A 19,860-nucleotide genomic window follows, 5' to 3' on the forward strand; every position below is an offset into this window, starting at 1 on the left:
TCATTATCGATATGAGCCTTGGTTTGATTAAGTCTTAAACTTTGGAAATATTTTGTTTTAAGTTTGGTAGTAAATAGTTTTTTATACCCAAATATATGGGTTGTTTCAAAATGGGACTCTCTTTTTTTAGTTGGGAATTATCCTTTTTTTCAAATAGTATTTTTAAAATAAATCATGTTTGAATACCAAAAACTCCCACAATCACAACACAAACATTTGATGCTTATACCAAAACCTAACAAAGTCTAAGGTTATGGCTAATGAGCTCGAACTCGAGCTCTTGTCCTCGCAATGACTCGACCATCCTTGTCGCTCTTGTCCTTGCAATGACTCGACCATACTTGTCACTGCATGTACTTCAAATCTTAATCAAGCTCGAAATCAGGAAGAGATAAGTAAAATAAAATAAAAATACAAATCGAAATATCAATGATATGATAATAAATAATTGCACATGATTATATTGAAGACTATTTATTTACATGCATAAGTCATAACCTTAGAAGAATCAATAATTGATGTTAACATAGAAACAGAATCAATCCTATGTAAATAAACAATAGAATTCTATCATCATGCTTAAAAGACATTATGAGCAATGACTAAAAATTAAGAATCTTGTCCCATGTTTTGGAACCACATAGCTGCAACTGTCACAAGGGTCGCGTAGACCGAATTGGGTAACCTTTGCACCACCCGACCAACACCTGGGACACCTTCGGTGGCTCTCTTTGTTGCCACAGCAATTGTTGGCGCTACAACCATAGTCACAATAAGTTTCTGACTAACATAAGTGAATGTATCAGCTGTCATCTGCTGGATGAAACTAAAAAATTCTTCGCGGTCGATCTCCCCATCGAGGTTGATATCGCAGTTCTGCACATTGTTATATGAGTCAGCAACAATTACACATTTAGAAGTAAACATGGTACATAATTTGATCTCATTATAACACAATAAAGTACCTTAATGATTTCTCTAACTTTGTCTTTTGATGGAGGATCAAAATGTGGACCAGGCAAAAGCTTATTGATATCACTACAAGAGAAAAACAATTCAGTATTAGAAGAACTATTCAAAACAATGTTGGAGATAATTATAAAACAGATTTCTTACTTGTACACAAGCAAAACAGCAATATAGAGATCTTCAAAAGTGAGATTAGCTGTTCCTGGTTGAATCTTTACATATTCGTAAACTCGGTTCGTTATCTTCCTTATTTGCTTTTGCCTCCACTCCTTACCTGTGTAAAATTAAACACAAGCAAGGCCATTGAGTACAACAACTTTACCAGTCACATGCATGCTATATCTGGTTAATGAAGGAAATGTTAATGTTTTTAATAATCAAGGGTACCGTTTTATCGAACTACCAATTATGCTGAACAGAATCATCAATAACTTAGGGGTTAGCTCTGGTTAAGAAATTGAAAGATTTAGGAAGTACCATTAAATGAATTTCTCCTTTCCGAACTTATGATATTCGATTTATGATATTCGATTAACAAGCTATCATATCTTATTCTAGTGGAACTCAAATTATCATTGGTTTGCCTGTCTAAGACCTCTCTATAATCGATTCTCATACTTTCTCTTCCCTCCTTTTTCTGTGATTCTCACATGTTATTCTTTCTTCTTGATCCATCTTTACCGTGAGCTATAAGAGGGTGAGTTTGATGCAATGGTAAGGTTGTTGATTAGTGACCAAAAGGTCACGAGCTACAATCTTGGAAACAGACCCCCCGCTTGTGAGGTAAGACCGTGTATATCTACTCTGCCCAGACCATACTAAGTCGGAGCCTTATTAGCTAGACCGCCCTTTTTACCCAACTGTGAGCTACCTTTTCTACCATTTGCATATTGAAGTTATTACAATACTAAGCTTTAGAGACTATAGCCATTAGATGAAAAGGCTTGTCTGTATACACAGAAAAAATGATAAAGTGCATAGACTTTGCAAGCAGAATGTCCAACACATCGAAAGATAACTAATATATAAGCCCTGCTGAGGGATTTATGCAACTTTCGAGTTTTAAAACAAACTCACAGGTTAATTTCCCGCAGAAATCGAACATACAAGTTGAGCAGTTTTCTTAGTACTACTTCACTAAATTTATCATAGTCAATTGTAATACATCCCTTGATTTCATGATTTCCATGGACAACATGATAATATCAATCATAGAACAGTGAATATAATAGCACAACAAGCAGAAAATAGGAAAGGTTTTTCCTTCTTTTCAACCGATTTCGGAGATGAGTGGTTCTTCTTTGGGTCAAAAAACATAAAGCATATTTAGTTATCGACCTGGAACAGGGTCCAGCTCCGAGATCCAGTGGAGAAGAGTCGGTCGTCCAGCGAGCAGACTCCTGAGGAGCACCGGATACCTCACCCCCAGCAAGCAAGGGTGAGATCCAGTTTCTGAGGATCGCGCTTCCACTACACAAACGGGTGATAGAATCTCAGCCTATCCACTTGAAATCACCCCGACAGCAGTATACAAGATCCCATGATAAAAACAAGACAATGGTGCACAAATAACATGAGTTCTATGATACTATCACTCACCTTCCACAAAAAATGAGTTGGGTGCTTAAATCTCTTTGCAGTTAACTAAATACATATACACATATATACATATATATACACCCATATATACACACACACACACACACACATATATATATATATATATCAATCTATGTGTGTGAAAAAAATAAGCAAGCAAGTTTCAATTGCTGGCCTTAAAAACATGAAAAATCAACTCATAAATGGATCAATTATTGACCTTACATTCAGAAAAGGGATTTAAAGGAAAACAGAACTAATTTTCAAGTCATTAAATTAAACCTATATTTTTGTACTCTATGCTATACACTTAACCCTGATTTCTCAGCACATATAAAGGGTAATTCCAAGTTACAATTTTTTCTATAGTAATCAACAAATTAAAAATGAAAACTGCAGAAAAGATTATTTTTTTTTGCTAAAATGAGATAATAGAATCAAGATAAGAAGAAAAAAAAAAGGAGAAAGAGAAGTGGTTGATATGAATTACCATGTAACTTATCTAAGACTTGTCCCATGACACAATCAAAGGTTGTTATGATTCTGCTATGAAGCTTTAACACTTGTGAAGGAGAGAGAGTGTGACTTTTACAAAACTTACATTCTTGTCTTCTATATCACACATTTTGTTTCTTACTTTTCCAAAATCTTCAAATTTGTATGTACCCTTTTGGGGAAAAAATTATGTTAATAAATTAATCTCTCAAAGTTTCAAACTTTGGATAAAATGGTTCATCACCTTGGTTAATTTCTCTTTCATCAAACGATTTCACTTAAGTGAAATTGAACATGGTACCTCAAATTTTGTACCTTTCATTATTAATCTGTGGAAATATAAATATTTAAATTAATTCTTAGAAGAGTAAAAGATGTATGATACTTTATAACTTTTATATATTTTCTATGCATCATCTCTAATATAAATGAATGATACATAATATAGTGGTTATGTATATATCTTTATACTAATAATTTTTGGGTACATATCGAAAGTAATTGGTAACTAGTAACATATATATACAATTAGTTTTTTCTTGAAAATAAAATGAAATATTTATGCTACCTTTTAGTATGACAAATGCCATAATACCCTTAAAATAATAAGGATTTAATATGTATACACTAACCGTGTAAGAGTTTTTTACACTGTTAGTGAATCATTCACTATTGATTTGTTAATCATTATTTACTCTCTCAAACAAAACGTAATACAAATCAATGGTGAATAATGTGTTGACCGTATAAAAAATGTTAGATTACATTGTCAGTACATAAATTATAAACTCGAAAACAAAACAAAGCCTAGAATCTAGGTTAAACATCACACTCATCCATTCACAATTTATCTTGTACAACATCAACATAAAACAACCATGCAATGCTCTCTTTCCAACCAAAGAGACAAATATAAAGATCACTTTCCATTCTCATTTATTAACATACCATAAATTATCAATCAAGCATGACTTACATTTAGACCGAGTCAATGCCGACACGACAATCATACATCATACACACTTGAAATACCCAACATATGTTGTTTTTTATTCGCGAGCAACCGCAACCACTTGTTTACCAACATTGCGACCACTATAAAGGCCAACTAAGGCTTTAGGACCATTCTCAAGGCCCTCAGCTCTATCTTCCACATAAACAACCTTCCCTTCTCTGATATAAGGCAAAAGATACTCCAAGAACTTGGGATATAGATGATAGTAATTAGTAACAAGAAAGCCTTGCATATGAACTTGCTTAAATATAAGGTTTGTCAAATTTTTTACACCTTCAGGTTCAATAAGATTATACTGTGAGACCATTCCACAAACGGGTATCCGCGAATTCGATCTCAAATTCAAGAGTACGGCGTCGAGTGTCTTGCCCCCGACATTCTCGAAGTAAATGTCAATGCCTTCTGGGAAGTACCTGATATGTTGATTGATCCAATAGTCATTATTGTCACATTTTTTATGGCAATAGACAAATGAAAATTACTCTATCACAACCTTTTCAAAGCTGCATTGAGATCTGGCTCTTCTTTATAGTTGAAAGCTTCATCAAATCCTAATTTGTTCTTCAATAGATTCACCTAGTTGTAAAGAACATACATTCAAGAAAAAGGTTAACAAAATAATTTCTTGTGGACCAATTCACCAAATGTTTTTACAGCCTTTTGTGATAAATTAGTTTTTTTTGGTTTCCCACATGTATACTTGCACCGGAGGCAATCTTGTCCGAGCCGGGAACATCCACAGGTATGTGGGGCTAACTCTCCCAGTAGGTATTTTTTTTCATCTACAAGACTTGAACCCGAGACGTTGCTTAAGGGGAATCACGCATGTACCATTTGAACCAACATCCATTGGTTTTTGTGATAAATTAGTTGAATATGGATAAAAGCATTCTAAAAATATGGGGGTGTTTGAAATGGTTGCCATGTTTAAGCTTGTTGTTGGACATGGAGGAGGCAATAGAATTATACAAGAAAGATTTCAACACTCACGTGAAACTGTTAGTAGATGTTTCCACAAAGTTTTATGGCTTGTTTGAAGTTATCCATGGAACTGCTCAAGCCACAAGATCCTATTTCAATAATGTTCATTCGCAGATTCATTGGAGCAATTGATGGAACTCATGTTCCTTGTGTAATGCCTCGAACTCAGCATGCAAAATATATAGGTAGAAAGGGGTACACGAGTCAGAATGTTATGGTCGTGTATGATTGGGATATGTGTTTCACATTTGCATTGGCATTGGCATTGGCATTGGCATTGGCATTGGCATTGGCAGGATGGGAAGGGAGATCACATGATTCTATAATTTTTTATGAAGCAATCCGTCATACAAACTTAAAATTTTCACATCCTCCAAATGGTTTTATAATCAATTTCCTTCAATAGTTTCATTTTAATTTATACTATTTGTAATCCTACTAATCTTATTGAGTTCTAATTTCTCTTCACTTTTTTTAATTGTTTGTCAGGTAAATATTATTTGCTAAATGTTGGTTATCCAACACCCTCTGGATACTTGGAGCCATATAAATGTGAGCGATTCATCTTCCTGAATTCAAGCAAGCTACTGATTTTAATAGTCAGAATGAAATCTTCAAGTATCATCACTCTAGCTTAAGGAACACCATAGAAAGGGGTTAGGCTCCTCTCCATTAGCAACTGCAATTTTTCCCTTTAGTTTGAAGGGTAAATTTGTTTTATCATAATAAACATAAGGGTATAAGTGTAAAAGCATATCACATTTTCTTTGGTTTTTGACGTCACTTGTCTCTCTATTACTGGAGAGGAATCTCATTCCATAGAAAGAGTAATCAGTGTTTGGAAAAATAGTTTTATAATTTTGCATCATGCCCAAATTTAAATATTCTACTCAAGTCCAACTAGTTATTGCTACAAGGCAATACATAATTTTAGTAGACAAAATAACATCTCAGCTGCTGAGTTTAAGATTGTTGATGATCATGATGGTGATATACCAAATATTGATGATGATGATGAGACCAATGATGATGATGATGGTGATCTTGCTGAACACATGGATAATATATCTTCTGAACACATGTGTCTTGTTTGAGATTCAATTAAGGATGAGATTATTAAAATTTTTGTATAAAACTTGATATTTGTGTATTATTTATTTTGTGAATTGTGTAATTCAAGTTTAACAACTTGTATTTATTTGTGTGTCGTATTATTTTTTTAATATTGATATTGATTTATACCTTCTATTTAATCTTATAGTCCTTTTAGCTCTCCTTTGTATTTAGGATGGCACCTCTTGTATGCATTTTTAATACATATTTTGTTTATCAAAAAAATATTCATATTGGTTTTTATATTGCATTTTATTTTAATATATTTTTAGCCTTTGATAAACAAAATATTAAAAACTATATTTAAAATATATATTTAAAAAATAGTGTAAAAAAAATATAATAATCATAACATAAACAAATAACCTCCTACCCTTTTCTATAATTTATCATATAAGAAAATAATATTTCTACCGTACCAAAACAAAACAGATTAGTTATTGAATTTTCGATTGAGATATTCAAACATAAACATATTATAATATTAGACAAATACCTTTTCTTTAGTTCCAGCACTTCCAACAACATAACAACCACTCAATTTAGCAAATTGACCAACAAGTTGACCAACAGCACCAGATGCAGCTGAAACAAAAACATTCTCTCCTTTCTTTGGAGTGCCTAATTCAAAGAAACCTGCATAAGCAGTTAATCCTGCCATACCTGTGTAGTTGGTTAAGAGTCATTTTCGGCATAAGTGTTTTAAATTGCATCCCGCAATCGCGGCCACAATATTACGATTATGGGAGTTTCCGCAAAGTCATTGCAGCCACATTAGCTGCATTTTCCTGCAACTTACTACGACCGTGGTAAATGCAATGTAACTGCAACCTCAGTTTAAAACACTATATAATAGCTTGATGATACTAAACAAACTAAGGACTAATTCATCACATGCATGCAAACATTATATGTTGACCCAATTATTCAAATTGTGGACCGCATCACATGATGTAGCCGCAATATTGTTGTGATGTCGCAACCACAGCATACGGTAATTACGGTGTGACGCCGAATCACAATGATGTAATCGCATATGCCGCAACACAACCACATCTAAACTGAATCATCGAATTCAATAATATTTTTTTAATCATAAAATAACTCATACTGTAACAACCTCAATCCACATCGTAATGGTCGCAGTTATAGTAACCCTGACCGCAACCGCAATTACCCTCCCAGATCCATTCTATATAAAGTGAAATTGGCAAGTACATACCAAGAATTCCAGCATAATAGGAAAGTGGAACATCAGTGTGCTCAATTTTGGAAAATATTTGAGTTGAGGGAACCAAGCTATACTCTTCCCATCGAGTAAAACCCCATATTAAATCACCTTTCTTATAATCTGAATGTCCCGATTCAAGTACTTTAGCCACACCAAATCCACCTAATGGCTGCAATTACTGAAATGTTAGTAGCTACACAAATTTATGATTAAATCAAATGCATTTTCAGTATAGCATTTTCAAATGCATGTTTTGATAGTCTCTCCTGTCCGCAACCGCATCTCGGCCGCAATTCTACATTTTGTAGAAAAGTAACTGCAATTGTGACCGCAATACAATATTAAAACCTTAGACACACTTCTAACAAATTGGTGCAGTTTAAAATGTAACCTCACAAGTCATTTTCATAATCAAAACATGAGAGATTTTGATAAAGCTTCGTTGCATTTGTTATATTTCTATATGCATTCAATAATTTATTAATTTCCATGGAATAGAACTAACTCAATTTACTACTGAACAGAAAATGTCTCAGATATATATATATATGAAAAGACAACAGAAACCTCGTTATATAACATCGTTCGATCCATATAGCTGAGTCTGGTTAACTATTCTCGAAAATTTTACAAACTTGTTGTTTATAAATTCTATATAAAAGAAAAACATTAGATGTTACCTATAAAATATAAAGTAAATATTTATTTTAGTCTCTCATATTTTTTGCACATTACCAGTTTAGTCTTTCAAAAAAAGAAAGACCTAAAATGGTCCCAAAAATTTTTAATGTGGGTCAAATTAGTCATTCTTAGGGTCAAATTAGTCCATATCAAGTATTATAAAACATACTAAAATGACTAATTCGACCTACATTCAAAATTTTGGCGATAATTTTACGTCTTTCTTTTTTGAAGTACTAAACTAGTAAGGTCAAAAAATACGAGGAACTAACACATGCCGTGCAAGCATGACTTACAGAGGCAGGAGTAAAGGGAGGAAATCCCTCAAAGACTTCCACCTTGTTCATGAGTATTCTCATGTATGGATCACATGATAAATACAGATTCTTGATCAACACATCATTGGAACCTTCTGGAAGATTCAAAGTTATGCTACTTTCAACTATGTTCATGTCAGATTCTTTAGGAAAACCAGTAACATAGTTTCGGAGAATGACTTGGTTGTTCCTCACCTGTGCCATTGTGTCTCAATTATATTCTTCTTCTTTGTGTGTGTTGTGCCTTATTGAGATGAACTCAGAATTTATATAGAGAATGGAAATGGAGAAAACAAGAAAATGCAAATTATTTTTTTGGTTTCTCACGTCTATCCTCGCACTGGTGGTCATCCTGTCCGAGCCGGGAACATCCACAGGGGCTAACTCTCCCAACGGATATTTTTTCGTCCATAAGACTCGAACCCGAGACCTTGCTTAAGAGGAATCAAACATGTACCACTTAAACCAACGCCCGTGGTTAATAGTGAATTTGATATTAAGCATAAAAAGCTCCTATACTTTTTTTGATAGATATAGTTTTTTTCCTCAATTATTATTATTGAGGGGTTTGGTTTGGTTCGGTTAGGTTCGATCTCGTCGGTTTTGTGGTTTAAACTGATACCATTTACACCCCTAATGAATAAAATATGTGTTTGTGGAGCAACAGTTGAAAATTAACAAAAGTTGAGATATGCAAGAAATATATAATATTCCAAAGCATGTACCAAATCAGGGAGCACGTCTATTGTTTTACAATTTGTGTCACTCCTATATCATGAGTTTGTGATTGGTCAAAAAAATATTTAATAATTAAATTTTAACTTAAATAAATTTTGTTTGACTAATCACAAGTTCATGCCACGTAGAGTGACAGACACTATCAGACAATAGATATGTATCCCAAATCATGTGGCGTAACAACAATGTTGAAGCAAACATAGAAAGAATAATGAATATTTACTTTTTTTAATTAACATTACATGTTTGTATTGGTGTGAAATACAAAATGATCGATTTTTCGAGACATGAATGTAGTTGGCAGACTGACAGTCCTTGTCTCTTTCCATTATTATCATCTGAAGTTGTGGTCTTGGATGGTCACACATTCATTGTCAAAACTCTAACTTCTTCATTATTGCATCTCATGTTTATGGCTTTTACCTCATCTTGTTTTATCACTTCAAAGTATTTATTCACTTTAAATAAAATGGTGGGGACGAGAGTTTATTGTTCCAGATATGTAGAGAGCAGATCCACCATACATAGAGATGAGAGGTTCAAGTGAGAAGCTAATTTATTATGATATAGAGTAAATTGCACTGACACTCCTGAGTTTTAGTACAATTATACAAACTACTCATCACTTTTTTACACCTACACAAATCTCCCCTAATTTTTATATTTTCATTACACTAACCATCCCTGCATAAGAAATAAGTCTAATCTTTTAAACAAAAAAATGTGATAAATGCAATTAACATTTTTGGTTAAATTAAACAAAACATGATATATCGTGTAGACAAGTCCAAATAATATACAAATCGATGTATCTTTATTATTTTTGGTTACATAATGCATCAACATTTCTAAAAAAATATTGTTTAATCTTTTAAACAAAAAATGTGAGTCAATATTTCTTTATTATTTTTGGTTCATTACACTATATTATAAGATTAAAATAATAAAGATACATCGATTTGTATATTATTTGGAATTGTCTACACGATATATCATGTTTTGTTTAACTTAAACAAAAATGTTAATTGCATTTATCACATTTTTTTGTTTAAAAGATTACACTTATTTCTTATGCAGGAGTGGTCAATGTAACGAAAGTATCAAAACTAGGAGAGGTTTGTGTAGGTATAGAAAAGTGAGGGGTGGTTTGTGTAATTTCACTAAAACTCATGGGGTGTCAGTGTAATTTACTCTATGATATAATATCTATGTATTTTTAGTCTAAAAATTTATATATAAGTAGTACATCATCTTTTCATTTGTATTACTTATTTGAAAAGTTAATGATAATTAAAAATAATTGATCGATAATAGACTGCAATATAGAAATCTCTTACATTGTTTTAGTGCATACATTTTTTCTCATATATTATATTTCATCATTGTAGAGTGAGATTAAGATAAATCATCTAAAAGAGAGATCCAATTGCAATCACAAATTTTACAGTAGTGATATATTCTACATTACCATTTTTAATTGAATTTGAGTGGGGTGTTACACCCATTACAAAAGGGCCTATAAGTTAGTAGAGTAACTTGTAATTTGGTGATGAAATTCATTCATTTTTAATCAACGTTAACTCTTCAAAAAAAGTAATACAAATGAATGATGAATAATATATATATACACGTCTTTACACTCATAGTGTATAAGTACTACACTAGTTTCATAATCAAGTACAAACTTTTTAGTGAAAACAAAGTATGTCCCATTCTATTTATAAAGTAAATAATCATAGAACATACCCTTTTTGACAAATCTACCAAATAATGCAAAGTTAAACATCACACTCATCTATATAAACTTAATTTTCTGTTACTGAAGCAATCATGCAAAGCTCATAAGTGATTAGTTTCAAGCCAAAAGGTAAATAAGAAAATTGCATATATAGTGTACTAAAGACTTTATTATTTATCATAAGATTTCAGTCATGCAGGAATTACACTTCAACCCATGCACTAACAATCATAAATACAGAAGCTAAGGTCATATAAAGAAGGGTCAGGTCAATATTGGACACAAATTCAAGGCACAAAACTAACAAAAGCATAGTTTTTTATTCATGAGCAACAACAAGCACTTGTTTACCGAAATTGCGACCACTGTAAAGACCAACCAAGGCTGCAGGGCCATTCTCGAGGCCTTCGGCTATGTCTTCCACATACACGACCTTCCCTTCTCTGATATGAGGCAAGAGATACTCCAAGAATTTGGGATATAGGTGATAGTAATCACTGACATTGAAACCTTGCATGTGAACCCGCTTAAATAAGAGACTTGGCAAATTTGTTACACCTTCGAGTTGAGTAAGATTATACTGTGAGATCATTCCACAAACGGGTATGCGAGCATGGAGTCTCAAATTCAAGAGTACGGCGTCAAGTGTCTTGCCCCCAACATTCTCGAAGTTAATGTCAATGCCTTCTGGAAAGTACCTGATTTGTAAATCGATCCAATCGTAAATATTATTGTGTATAGTGTTGTTAGGTGCAATGACTTAAACATTTTTTATGGCGATAAATAAACAAATTAAATTAAAATTTCTCTAGTACAAACAAAACTATTAGATAATGACCTTTTCAAAGCTGCATTCAGATCTGGCTCTTCTTTATAATTGAAAGCTTCATCAAATCCTAATTTATTCTTCAATAGATCCACCTGGTTGTAAAAAGAAAATACATTAAGTGAAAGGAGGAGTAAGTATTTCTTCTGAGAGAGAAGGGATTGGATACATGATAGTACATTCACAAACAAACTTCGGCACAGTTAACTTTGATAGATGACATAAATATAGTCGTAGAGCCGGTCCAACCGAAGATCGGGTCGCGACATTGACAAGAGATTTCTTATTACAAAAAAATATTACTATTGCTTGGAAATTGACACAAATAGTTCTGTATGAAAGAGGCGGTTTTATCATTTATGAAGGTATACATTACATACCAATAACTATATTCATACCTTCTCTTTGCTTCCAGCACTTCCGACTACATAACAACCATGCAATTTAGCAAATTGCCCAACAAGTTGACCAACTGCACCAGAGGCAGCTGAAACGAAAACATTTTCTCCTTTCTTCGGAGAGCCGAGTTCAAAAAACCCAGCATAGGCAGTCATTCCCGGCATACCTGTGTACCAAGAAAAAATAATACAATCCAAAGGTAAATCAATATTTGTACTAATCAAAAACAAAGCTGGCCATTCACTAAGAGTCGACAAAATTGAAATTGATGAAAATGTACCGAGAATTCCAGTATAGTAGGAAAGTGGAACATCGGTATGCTCGATTTTGAAAAGTATTTGAGTTGCGGGGACCAAGCTGTATTCTTCCCATTTAGTAGTCCCCCACACTAAATCACCTGTCTTATAATCTGGGTGTCCTGATTCCAAAACTTTAGAAACTCCATATCCTGTTATAGGCTGCAATTACCCAACTGAGTGACATGAAAATCTTGAGAACACAAACTAAGTTTCATGAGTTTTAGGCAAGAATAGCACAACCACCATTCCTAAGTTCCATGATTATTTTTAACAAAAATAACACAGAAACTACTGAAAAGTAGCCTCAAGGCATGTATCCATGTTCCCATCATACATATCATTGATTGGGACATAGATCACGTGACCCAAGATGTCCTATTTCGTGTCCCGGACTAATCAGATATTGTCACATAAATAAAAAGAAAACTTTCAACAACAAAAAAAGTACAATTTTTATATTATTCGTTAAAATTTGATTAGTCTGGGACAAGGAATGAGACATTCTTGGGGACAAGTTATCTCTGTCCCCCAAGGATATCTTATTTCATGTCCCGAGTCAATCAGATATTGCCACAAAATAAAAACAATTATCTCTCAGTCGATCGTCATTGATTTAAATTGCAGACCGCGCATCACCTGACGCAGCCGCAATATTATGGTTGTGGTGATTGCCGCACCGCATCACATCACAATTGTGGTGTTACTCCGAATCACAATAATATGGCCACATCAGTCCACAATACAACCACATCGGACCATATTTGGACTGCATCATATACGAAAATATTTTTTTAATCTCAAAATAATTCATATCGTATCCACCTCAATTCGTATTGCAATGACTGCAATCCCAATAAACGCAACCACCGTCTCCCATATAAAACCAAATTGATTTCCATAATGAAAAAAAAAATGTCACAAAAATAAAAATTACATAACCCATTTCCTAACTTGCATCAATTACTTGAAACTCTAAAACAAAAACCTAAGCAAAAAAAAACAGAACATTGGATTCATAAATAAAAAGAATAGAAGGGTTTGGAATTTTGATAGAGAGCGTGACTTACAGATCCAGGTGAATAAGAACGGTTACTAAGTTCAGGAGGAAGATCCTTGTTCATGAGTATTCTCATGTATGGATCACATGAGAGGTAGAGATTCTTGAGTAACACATCATTGGAACCTTCTGGAAGATTCAAAGTTATGGTGCTTTCAACAATGTTCATGTCAGATTCTTTAGGAAAACCAGTGACATAGTCTCGAAGAATCACTTGCTTGTTCCTTACTTCCGCCATTACTCTTCAGTGAAGAAAAACGTCAGCGGCGAAAAGCAGTGGTGGATAAGGAAATAAATATCTTCCAACAAATAAAATAGTCATATAATATTCGAGTCGGGAGCACATCTGTTGTCTGTGTCATACTCCAGCTATTGCTCTATGATGGATAGAAAAAAATTATTCAAATTAAAATTTTAATAATTAAATATTTTTCTGATCAATTATAAGCACACAAAAAAATACAATGAAAAAACAAAAGATGTCTACCATACTATTAGTTTTGTTTTGGGACATTTTAAATGACACCAATATAATATTAGCCCGGATAAAACGTTTTTTTTGGAGTTAATAAGTTGGTTTTTATTATAATAATAAAATTATTATTATTTCCTAAGTTCTAAAAATTAGTATGACGGTAGTATCGTAAGATCATATTAGTCAAATAATCAATTTTTATGAGTGATACTTATTACTTGTTAGGAGGAGATGATCATAAACCGCCGAAAGGAATTAGTTAGTTATACAAATATAAAAAATGATAAAGAGTGAATGATGTTTTTTTTATACAATGTTCTCATTTCTCTCCATTTTTTTGTTACAAAATGAAGAACACTAATCTAAACAAGAATGTCACTCCCCTAAGAGCTCACATCGAGTGGAAGGTTTGGCACCTTGATGTCAACTCTTCACCACCTGGAGCTGTAGTATGTTCCAAGGGTTGGGTTGTTTGTCCATTAAAACTGTACGTGAGCTAGGGTGACATTAAGCTCTTAAGTGATGTAAGAGAGGGTGACATTCCAATCTCACTCTCAACATATTCTTAATGGTGAGTATCATGTTATAAAACCAGCGATCATGTATCTAACATCTCCATTCAAAGTCTGCACCTCCTTCATTCAGTCAAACTCACATTATATAACTAATGTGTATTTGTTTAAGTAGTACATGATTGATTCTCTTTGAGCAATGTTTTGAGTTCAAGTCTTGTAGATAAAAAATACACGCTAAGAGAGTTAGTCTCACATACCTGTGGATATTCCTGACTTGAACAAGATTGTCTCCAGTACGAGAATACATGTAATAAACCAAAAAAACAACTCACATTACACACCCTGGTATCTTAAGTGTCAATGAGTGAACATAATCGAATAGAGATATACATAATCGAATAGAGATACATACAAACATAAGAATGAGTGAACATGAGACGTTTTGGGATGAGTCATGTTTGTTCCCTACCTAACCCTAAATATTAGATGAGTCTAATTTTTTAACTTAAACCTGACCTTAAACCTGATGAAACCCAATCCTATTTGTGCTCGATCATGATCAGACCATAATAATTGAGCGAGTAAGGTCGAGTCCTATTCACCTCTAACTAATGATGATAGTATAAAAAAAATTATACGATCAATATGTTATTCATCTTTTATCTATAGGACAATGATACTCTATTCCAAGATAATTCTATCCAAACTACATAGAATAATATGAAAATGTGAATTTATATTATTATAATATTTATTTTTAATTAAATTAATTTTTTTAACTGAGTTAGCACACCAAGTGGGACTGACAACCCCATCCTTATTTGTATTGCTTTATTCGAGAGTAAATAAAACGTGATAGTATAAAAATTTCTTACAACGGAGAAACACTATTTTTCCTCTTTTTTATAGTTTAAAATCTATATACTGACAGTGTAAAGTTTTTTCAATGCCAGTGTAAAATCTATTTTTGCTTAAAAGCTAATATTAGCTCTCATATGAATGATGAAAAATTTAATGACCTTGTAAATAACACTTATACATATTAATTTTTTTATATATAGAGCGAAGATCCACTTACTCCAAGAATAAGAAAAAGAAATAGACCTCAATCCTAAACCATACTCCTCTTTATATATATATATATATATATAGTTATGATTATTAAATAATGTGTTTAGGTATGTGGAAGAGAAGGGAAAATGAATCTCTTAATCCCAAACCTTCAACAACAACAACTCTCATTCTCAAAAACCTTATCACAATGGCACTTGTTCTGCAACAACAACAAGATTTCTCAATCAACCCTCATATCCAAACCCACCATAATTGGAATGGGTGGTGGTCCAAGAACATTTCCCGGCGGTGTATCAAAGTGGCAGTGGAAACGGATGCAGGCGAAGAAAGCCAAGCAACTCTTGAAAGCTCGTCTTTCTCGTGAGAGACAGATTTATGAAATGCGTAAAAGAGCTGAACTTAAAGCTGCGGTTTCTGAACTTGAGAGGCCTTGGGAACTTGTTCAAATATCTCCTAACTTGTTCTCTATTGCTGCTGATGAACAGGTATACTATTATTTCATTTAATTCGTTAAGATCGTGACGCAATCGTAAGGTTGTTTGTTGATTACTGAGCGGGAGATTACAGGTTCAAATTGTGGAAACAGTCTGTCAGATTGGGGTGAGGGGGAGTTTTGTACAATGAGCCACCCTTTTTAATTGGTTTCACTTATAGTATAGTTACATAATTATCTAATGTTATCTCATTTCTTACTTAAAACGATTTTATTTAATTCAATCGCTTAATCGAGTAATTTGACACAACTGTAAATTTGTTGCTTAGTAACCACATAATTTAATTTAATTGGTTAATTGAGTGAGTCTGGCGCAACATTAAAATTGTTATGAAGTCATTGGTTGAAATCCTGGGAACAAACCTATCTACATGCGGGGATCACATCTATTGTCTCATATGATGTTTTACTCTATGTATTACTGTTTGTTTGTGATTGTTTGAAAAATATATTTAATTTAAATTTAAAAATCTAAGTATTTTTCTGGCCAATAACAAGGAGTGATATATGGAGTGGTACATTCTTTTTGGGATAGAAGATGTTTTCTCATGTTTGCATGGGTAAGACTAAATACATCATCCGAAGTACGGATTCGTCAAACGCTCTCACGTGTCGGTGTCCGACACGTATGCTTGGATTCGCGAAGGATACGTATCTGTAGAGTATCCAAAAATAAAATAAATAAATATCAAGACACGTATCAGATTAGTTTTCAATAAAGTATATGATATATGAATTCGTTTTCAAAAAATATAGGATATATAGATTCGTTTTCAATAAAATAGGATAAGATAGATTTGTTTTCAACAAAATAGGATAAAATAGATTTGTTATGAAAGGCAATGATTTTCAATTTCCATTATATTTTTTACTTTGGATATTTTGATTTACACTTATAATTTTATTATATTTTATGTGTTTTTTATTATTTTATACGCGATTACGCATATCGTATCCCTGAACGTATCGTATCCTATATTTTAGAAAAAATGTGTGTCGACGTATCGGATACTTATCGTATCCGACACACGTATCTGTATCCGTGCTTCATAGAATACATCTACCATTCTCAGACCCCTACTATGTGATAGCCTTGTGCAATGAGTCACTTTTTTTAATTGGTTTTACGCATAGTTACATAATTCTCTCGTTTAATGTGTGAGCAGGTGAAGGTTCTTGCTGACAGGTTTCAAAAGCCAGGTGGGTTTGATATGTGGAGTGATAAAGATGGGCCTCAATTATTTCAAACTCCTGATGAGTTGCCATCTGCTAGGTTTTTTCCTAAAGGGGTTGTTCATAGTATCAGGCCTTACAGAAAAGTTGAGTTGGACGATGATGACGATGATGATGATGGGGAGAATGGGGGGAGTCTTGGTGGGGAATTCAGTAGGATTATCAATGAAAGGAACTTTTTTACAAAAGGTGTTGATGATGGGTCCGACGATGGAGAATTTTCGTCACCTTTGAGTTATGGGAGGAATGAAGTGAGCGGTGATGGCAGAAGGAGCAAGAGTGGGTACGGGAGGAATGAAGTGAATGTTGATGGTGGGTCCGACGATGGGGAATTTTCGTCACCTTTGAATTATGGGAGGAATGAAGTGAGCGGTGATGGCATAAGGAGCAAGAATGGGTACGGGAGGAATGAAGTGAATGTTGATGGCAGGAGAAGCAAGAATGGTAATGGAAGGCGGTTTTTGCCGAAGGGTGTTAAGGGGCCTAGCGGGTCTGATGGTGGAGAGAGATCTTCTCCTTTTAATTATGAGAGGAATGGGATGAGTGGCGATGGAAGATCGAGGAAGAATGGGAATGAGAGAAGGTTCATGTCAGAAGGTGTTGATGACTTTAATGGAGAGTTTTCTTCTCCTTTGAACTATGAGAGGAATCGGGTGAACGTTAATGGTAGAACGAGGAAGAATGAGAACGGGAGGAGGTTTATGGCAAAGGGTGTCAATGACTTCGATGGAGAGTTTTCTTCTCCTATGAACTATGGGAGAAACGGAAACGGTAGAATGAGGAATAATGGGGATGGAAGGAGGTTTTTGTCAAATGATATTGATCGTCCTGCTGGAGAGTTTTCTTCTCCTATGAATTATGGAGGGAATGGAGTGAATGTTAATGACAGAACGACGCCGAATGAGAATAGAAGAAGGTTTATGTCAAAGGATGATAATAGGCTTGATGGGTCTGATAACGAGAAATCTTCTTCTCCTTTGAAACATAGGAGGAATGGGATGAGTGGTGATGGCAGAATGATGAGGGATGAGAACGAGAGAAGGTTTATGTCAAAGAACATTGGTGGGTCTAATGGGTTGAATACAGGGAAAGTTGGTTCTGGCAGGAAACAGAGAGGGAGTAATTCTGTCCGAGGAAAGAATTATAGTCGGGGAACTTCCGGCTACGCTTCACGAAGATCTAGAGACGCAGATTCTGAAGTTTATGATATGGGTTTGCAACAGGATGGGAGCTATGGATTCCAGTAAAATAGTTATCAATCCGACTCTAAAAACTGTTAAAACCGTGGACTCTCGGTAACGGCATTTTAGGTGATCAATGAGTTGTGCTATTCGCAAAAGGGTTGCTTATGGAAGATGACTGATGCTACTTCTACATTTTGGTAGGTCTTTCTAGTTGGCTTAATTTCAACAATTATGATCCTTATATGTGACAAGTCAAAATTGGACAAGATATCATATCATTGTGTGAAGCTATATGTTGTATATATTACATTTTGATTTTGAGAAAACATTGAATGCAAGTTGATTCTGTAACATGTCTTTGTTCTCCACAATAGATTAGTGTTCATTTGCTCTAGATTTTGGTCCATTCTTGTTTTATGAGTTGTTGTAGCAGGAGAACTTTAATGTATATCATGATATAGATTCTACAAGGTGAATTGAACTTCTTTGAAATGTAGTCTCTGCATATATTATGTGAAACATTTGTTTAATGTTTTCCTTTGATTGATAGATTCAATATGTGCTCAATACTTTGTTTATCCTCTTTTTGCTTTCTGAGGTTTTAAACAAGTTTACTACATGTTTATATTATTGAAAAGGAAAATTACTGTAAATATCACAAAAGAATTCAGGAAAAATTATTACAGAAAAAGCTAAATACTTGTTGATATTGAAACAAAATCCTTATTAAAATTTAAAAGGGAACTTTTGAAAATTGAAACAAGGGCAACCAACAACTACAAATTTAGACTTTTAACTATGTTTCTGGTAGAGCTCTGTAAATTTTATTTGAGAATAACAAATTTCTATAATCTACCAAAACTTAGATGATAAATACTGTTTTAACTTTCATTATATGGTGCACAAGAATGGGGACTGAAAAAAAATAAGTACAGCATGACACTTACTCATCATTATATTGATTTAAGAGTTTAAGATGAGCACCAACAACGCGTTGGTCTAGTGGTGTAAGACCCTATTAGATTCCCAGATCAATATAATGGTTCAATTCTTGAGAGTGACACTTGTTGGGAATAACAATCACGTCCCCGAAAGAGATTAGTTTGTTATCAAAAGGCAAGGAGATACCTTTGGTGATGATACTAAAGATATCAATGATTTGATTCCTAAGAGTAACACTTGTTAGGAATCGAATCATTGATATATTTGGTTATGTTATGTCAATCTTGTCATTTTTACATAAAATTATGTTATCTATGATGAGGTTGTTTTTGCCGTAAAACATATAGTTGTTTCCTTGGTGTCTCTTTATAGTCTGAACAAAAAATGTTGTTCTAAACTTCACATCAGATATTGTCTAATCCAATGTGAATAAAGCAAATAAAGATGTTGGGGAAGGTAGATATAAATATGGCTGACAATGAAATT

The 19,860-nt window shown here is 33.6% G+C and overlaps 4 protein-coding genes and 1 long non-coding RNA gene across 7 annotated transcripts; 1 reads left to right on the plus strand and 4 right to left on the minus strand.

Annotated features, from left to right (window-relative positions):
* Positions 416–3,212, minus strand: LOC109352156. The gene is made up of 6 exons (XM_019594015.1): positions 3,165–3,212; positions 3,059–3,130; positions 1,117–1,243; positions 966–1,038; positions 600–876; positions 416–524 (listed from the first exon to the last, which is right to left on the minus strand). Exons 2-5 carry the CDS (start codon positions 3,084–3,086, stop codon positions 610–612), a joined length of 495 nt encoding a protein of 164 aa, XP_019449560.1. The 5' UTR covers positions 3,087–3,130; positions 3,165–3,212; the 3' UTR covers positions 416–524; positions 600–609.
* Positions 3,882–8,620, minus strand: LOC109352148 (2-alkenal reductase (NADP(+)-dependent)-like). Its single transcript, XM_019594003.1, has 5 exons — positions 8,381–8,620; positions 7,395–7,572; positions 6,669–6,835; positions 4,572–4,654; positions 3,882–4,491 (listed from the first exon to the last, which is right to left on the minus strand). Exons 1-5 carry the CDS (start codon positions 8,603–8,605, stop codon positions 4,113–4,115), a joined length of 1,032 nt encoding a protein of 343 aa, XP_019449548.1. The 5' UTR covers positions 8,606–8,620; the 3' UTR covers positions 3,882–4,112.
* LOC109352137 (2-alkenal reductase (NADP(+)-dependent)-like) lies at positions 11,027–13,758 on the minus strand. The gene is made up of 5 exons (XM_019593976.1): positions 13,469–13,758; positions 12,383–12,560; positions 12,102–12,268; positions 11,716–11,798; positions 11,027–11,575 (listed from the first exon to the last, which is right to left on the minus strand). The coding sequence occupies exons 1-5, from the start codon at positions 13,694–13,696 to the stop codon at positions 11,197–11,199; spliced, it is 1,035 nt and encodes a 344-aa protein (XP_019449521.1). The 5' UTR covers positions 13,697–13,758; the 3' UTR covers positions 11,027–11,196.
* LOC109352122 (protein qua-1-like) lies at positions 15,629–18,966 on the plus strand. Of its 3 annotated transcripts, XM_019593963.1 has the most exons (4): positions 15,629–16,007; positions 17,182–17,564; positions 17,679–18,007; positions 18,113–18,966. In XM_019593963.1, the coding sequence occupies exons 1-4, from the start codon at positions 15,648–15,650 to the stop codon at positions 18,493–18,495; spliced, it is 1,455 nt and encodes a 484-aa protein (XP_019449508.1). In that variant the 5' UTR covers positions 15,629–15,647; the 3' UTR covers positions 18,496–18,966. The 3 variants fall into 3 exon arrangements, with proteins under 3 accessions (XP_019449508.1, XP_019449490.1, XP_019449498.1); XM_019593945.1 differs by having other exon boundaries at positions 17,679–18,966; XM_019593953.1 differs by having other exon boundaries at positions 17,182–17,450; positions 17,577–18,966.
* Positions 17,432–17,673, minus strand: LOC109352173. The gene is made up of 2 exons (XR_002108333.1): positions 17,591–17,673; positions 17,432–17,476 (listed from the first exon to the last, which is right to left on the minus strand). It is a non-coding gene; the product is annotated as an uncharacterized LOC109352173 (long non-coding RNA).

Source organism: Lupinus angustifolius, chromosome LG01 (assembly GCF_001865875.1).
Source record: "Lupinus angustifolius cultivar Tanjil chromosome LG01, LupAngTanjil_v1.0, whole genome shotgun sequence".
In the NCBI taxonomy this organism is placed as follows: domain Eukaryota; kingdom Viridiplantae; phylum Streptophyta; class Magnoliopsida; order Fabales; family Fabaceae; genus Lupinus; species Lupinus angustifolius.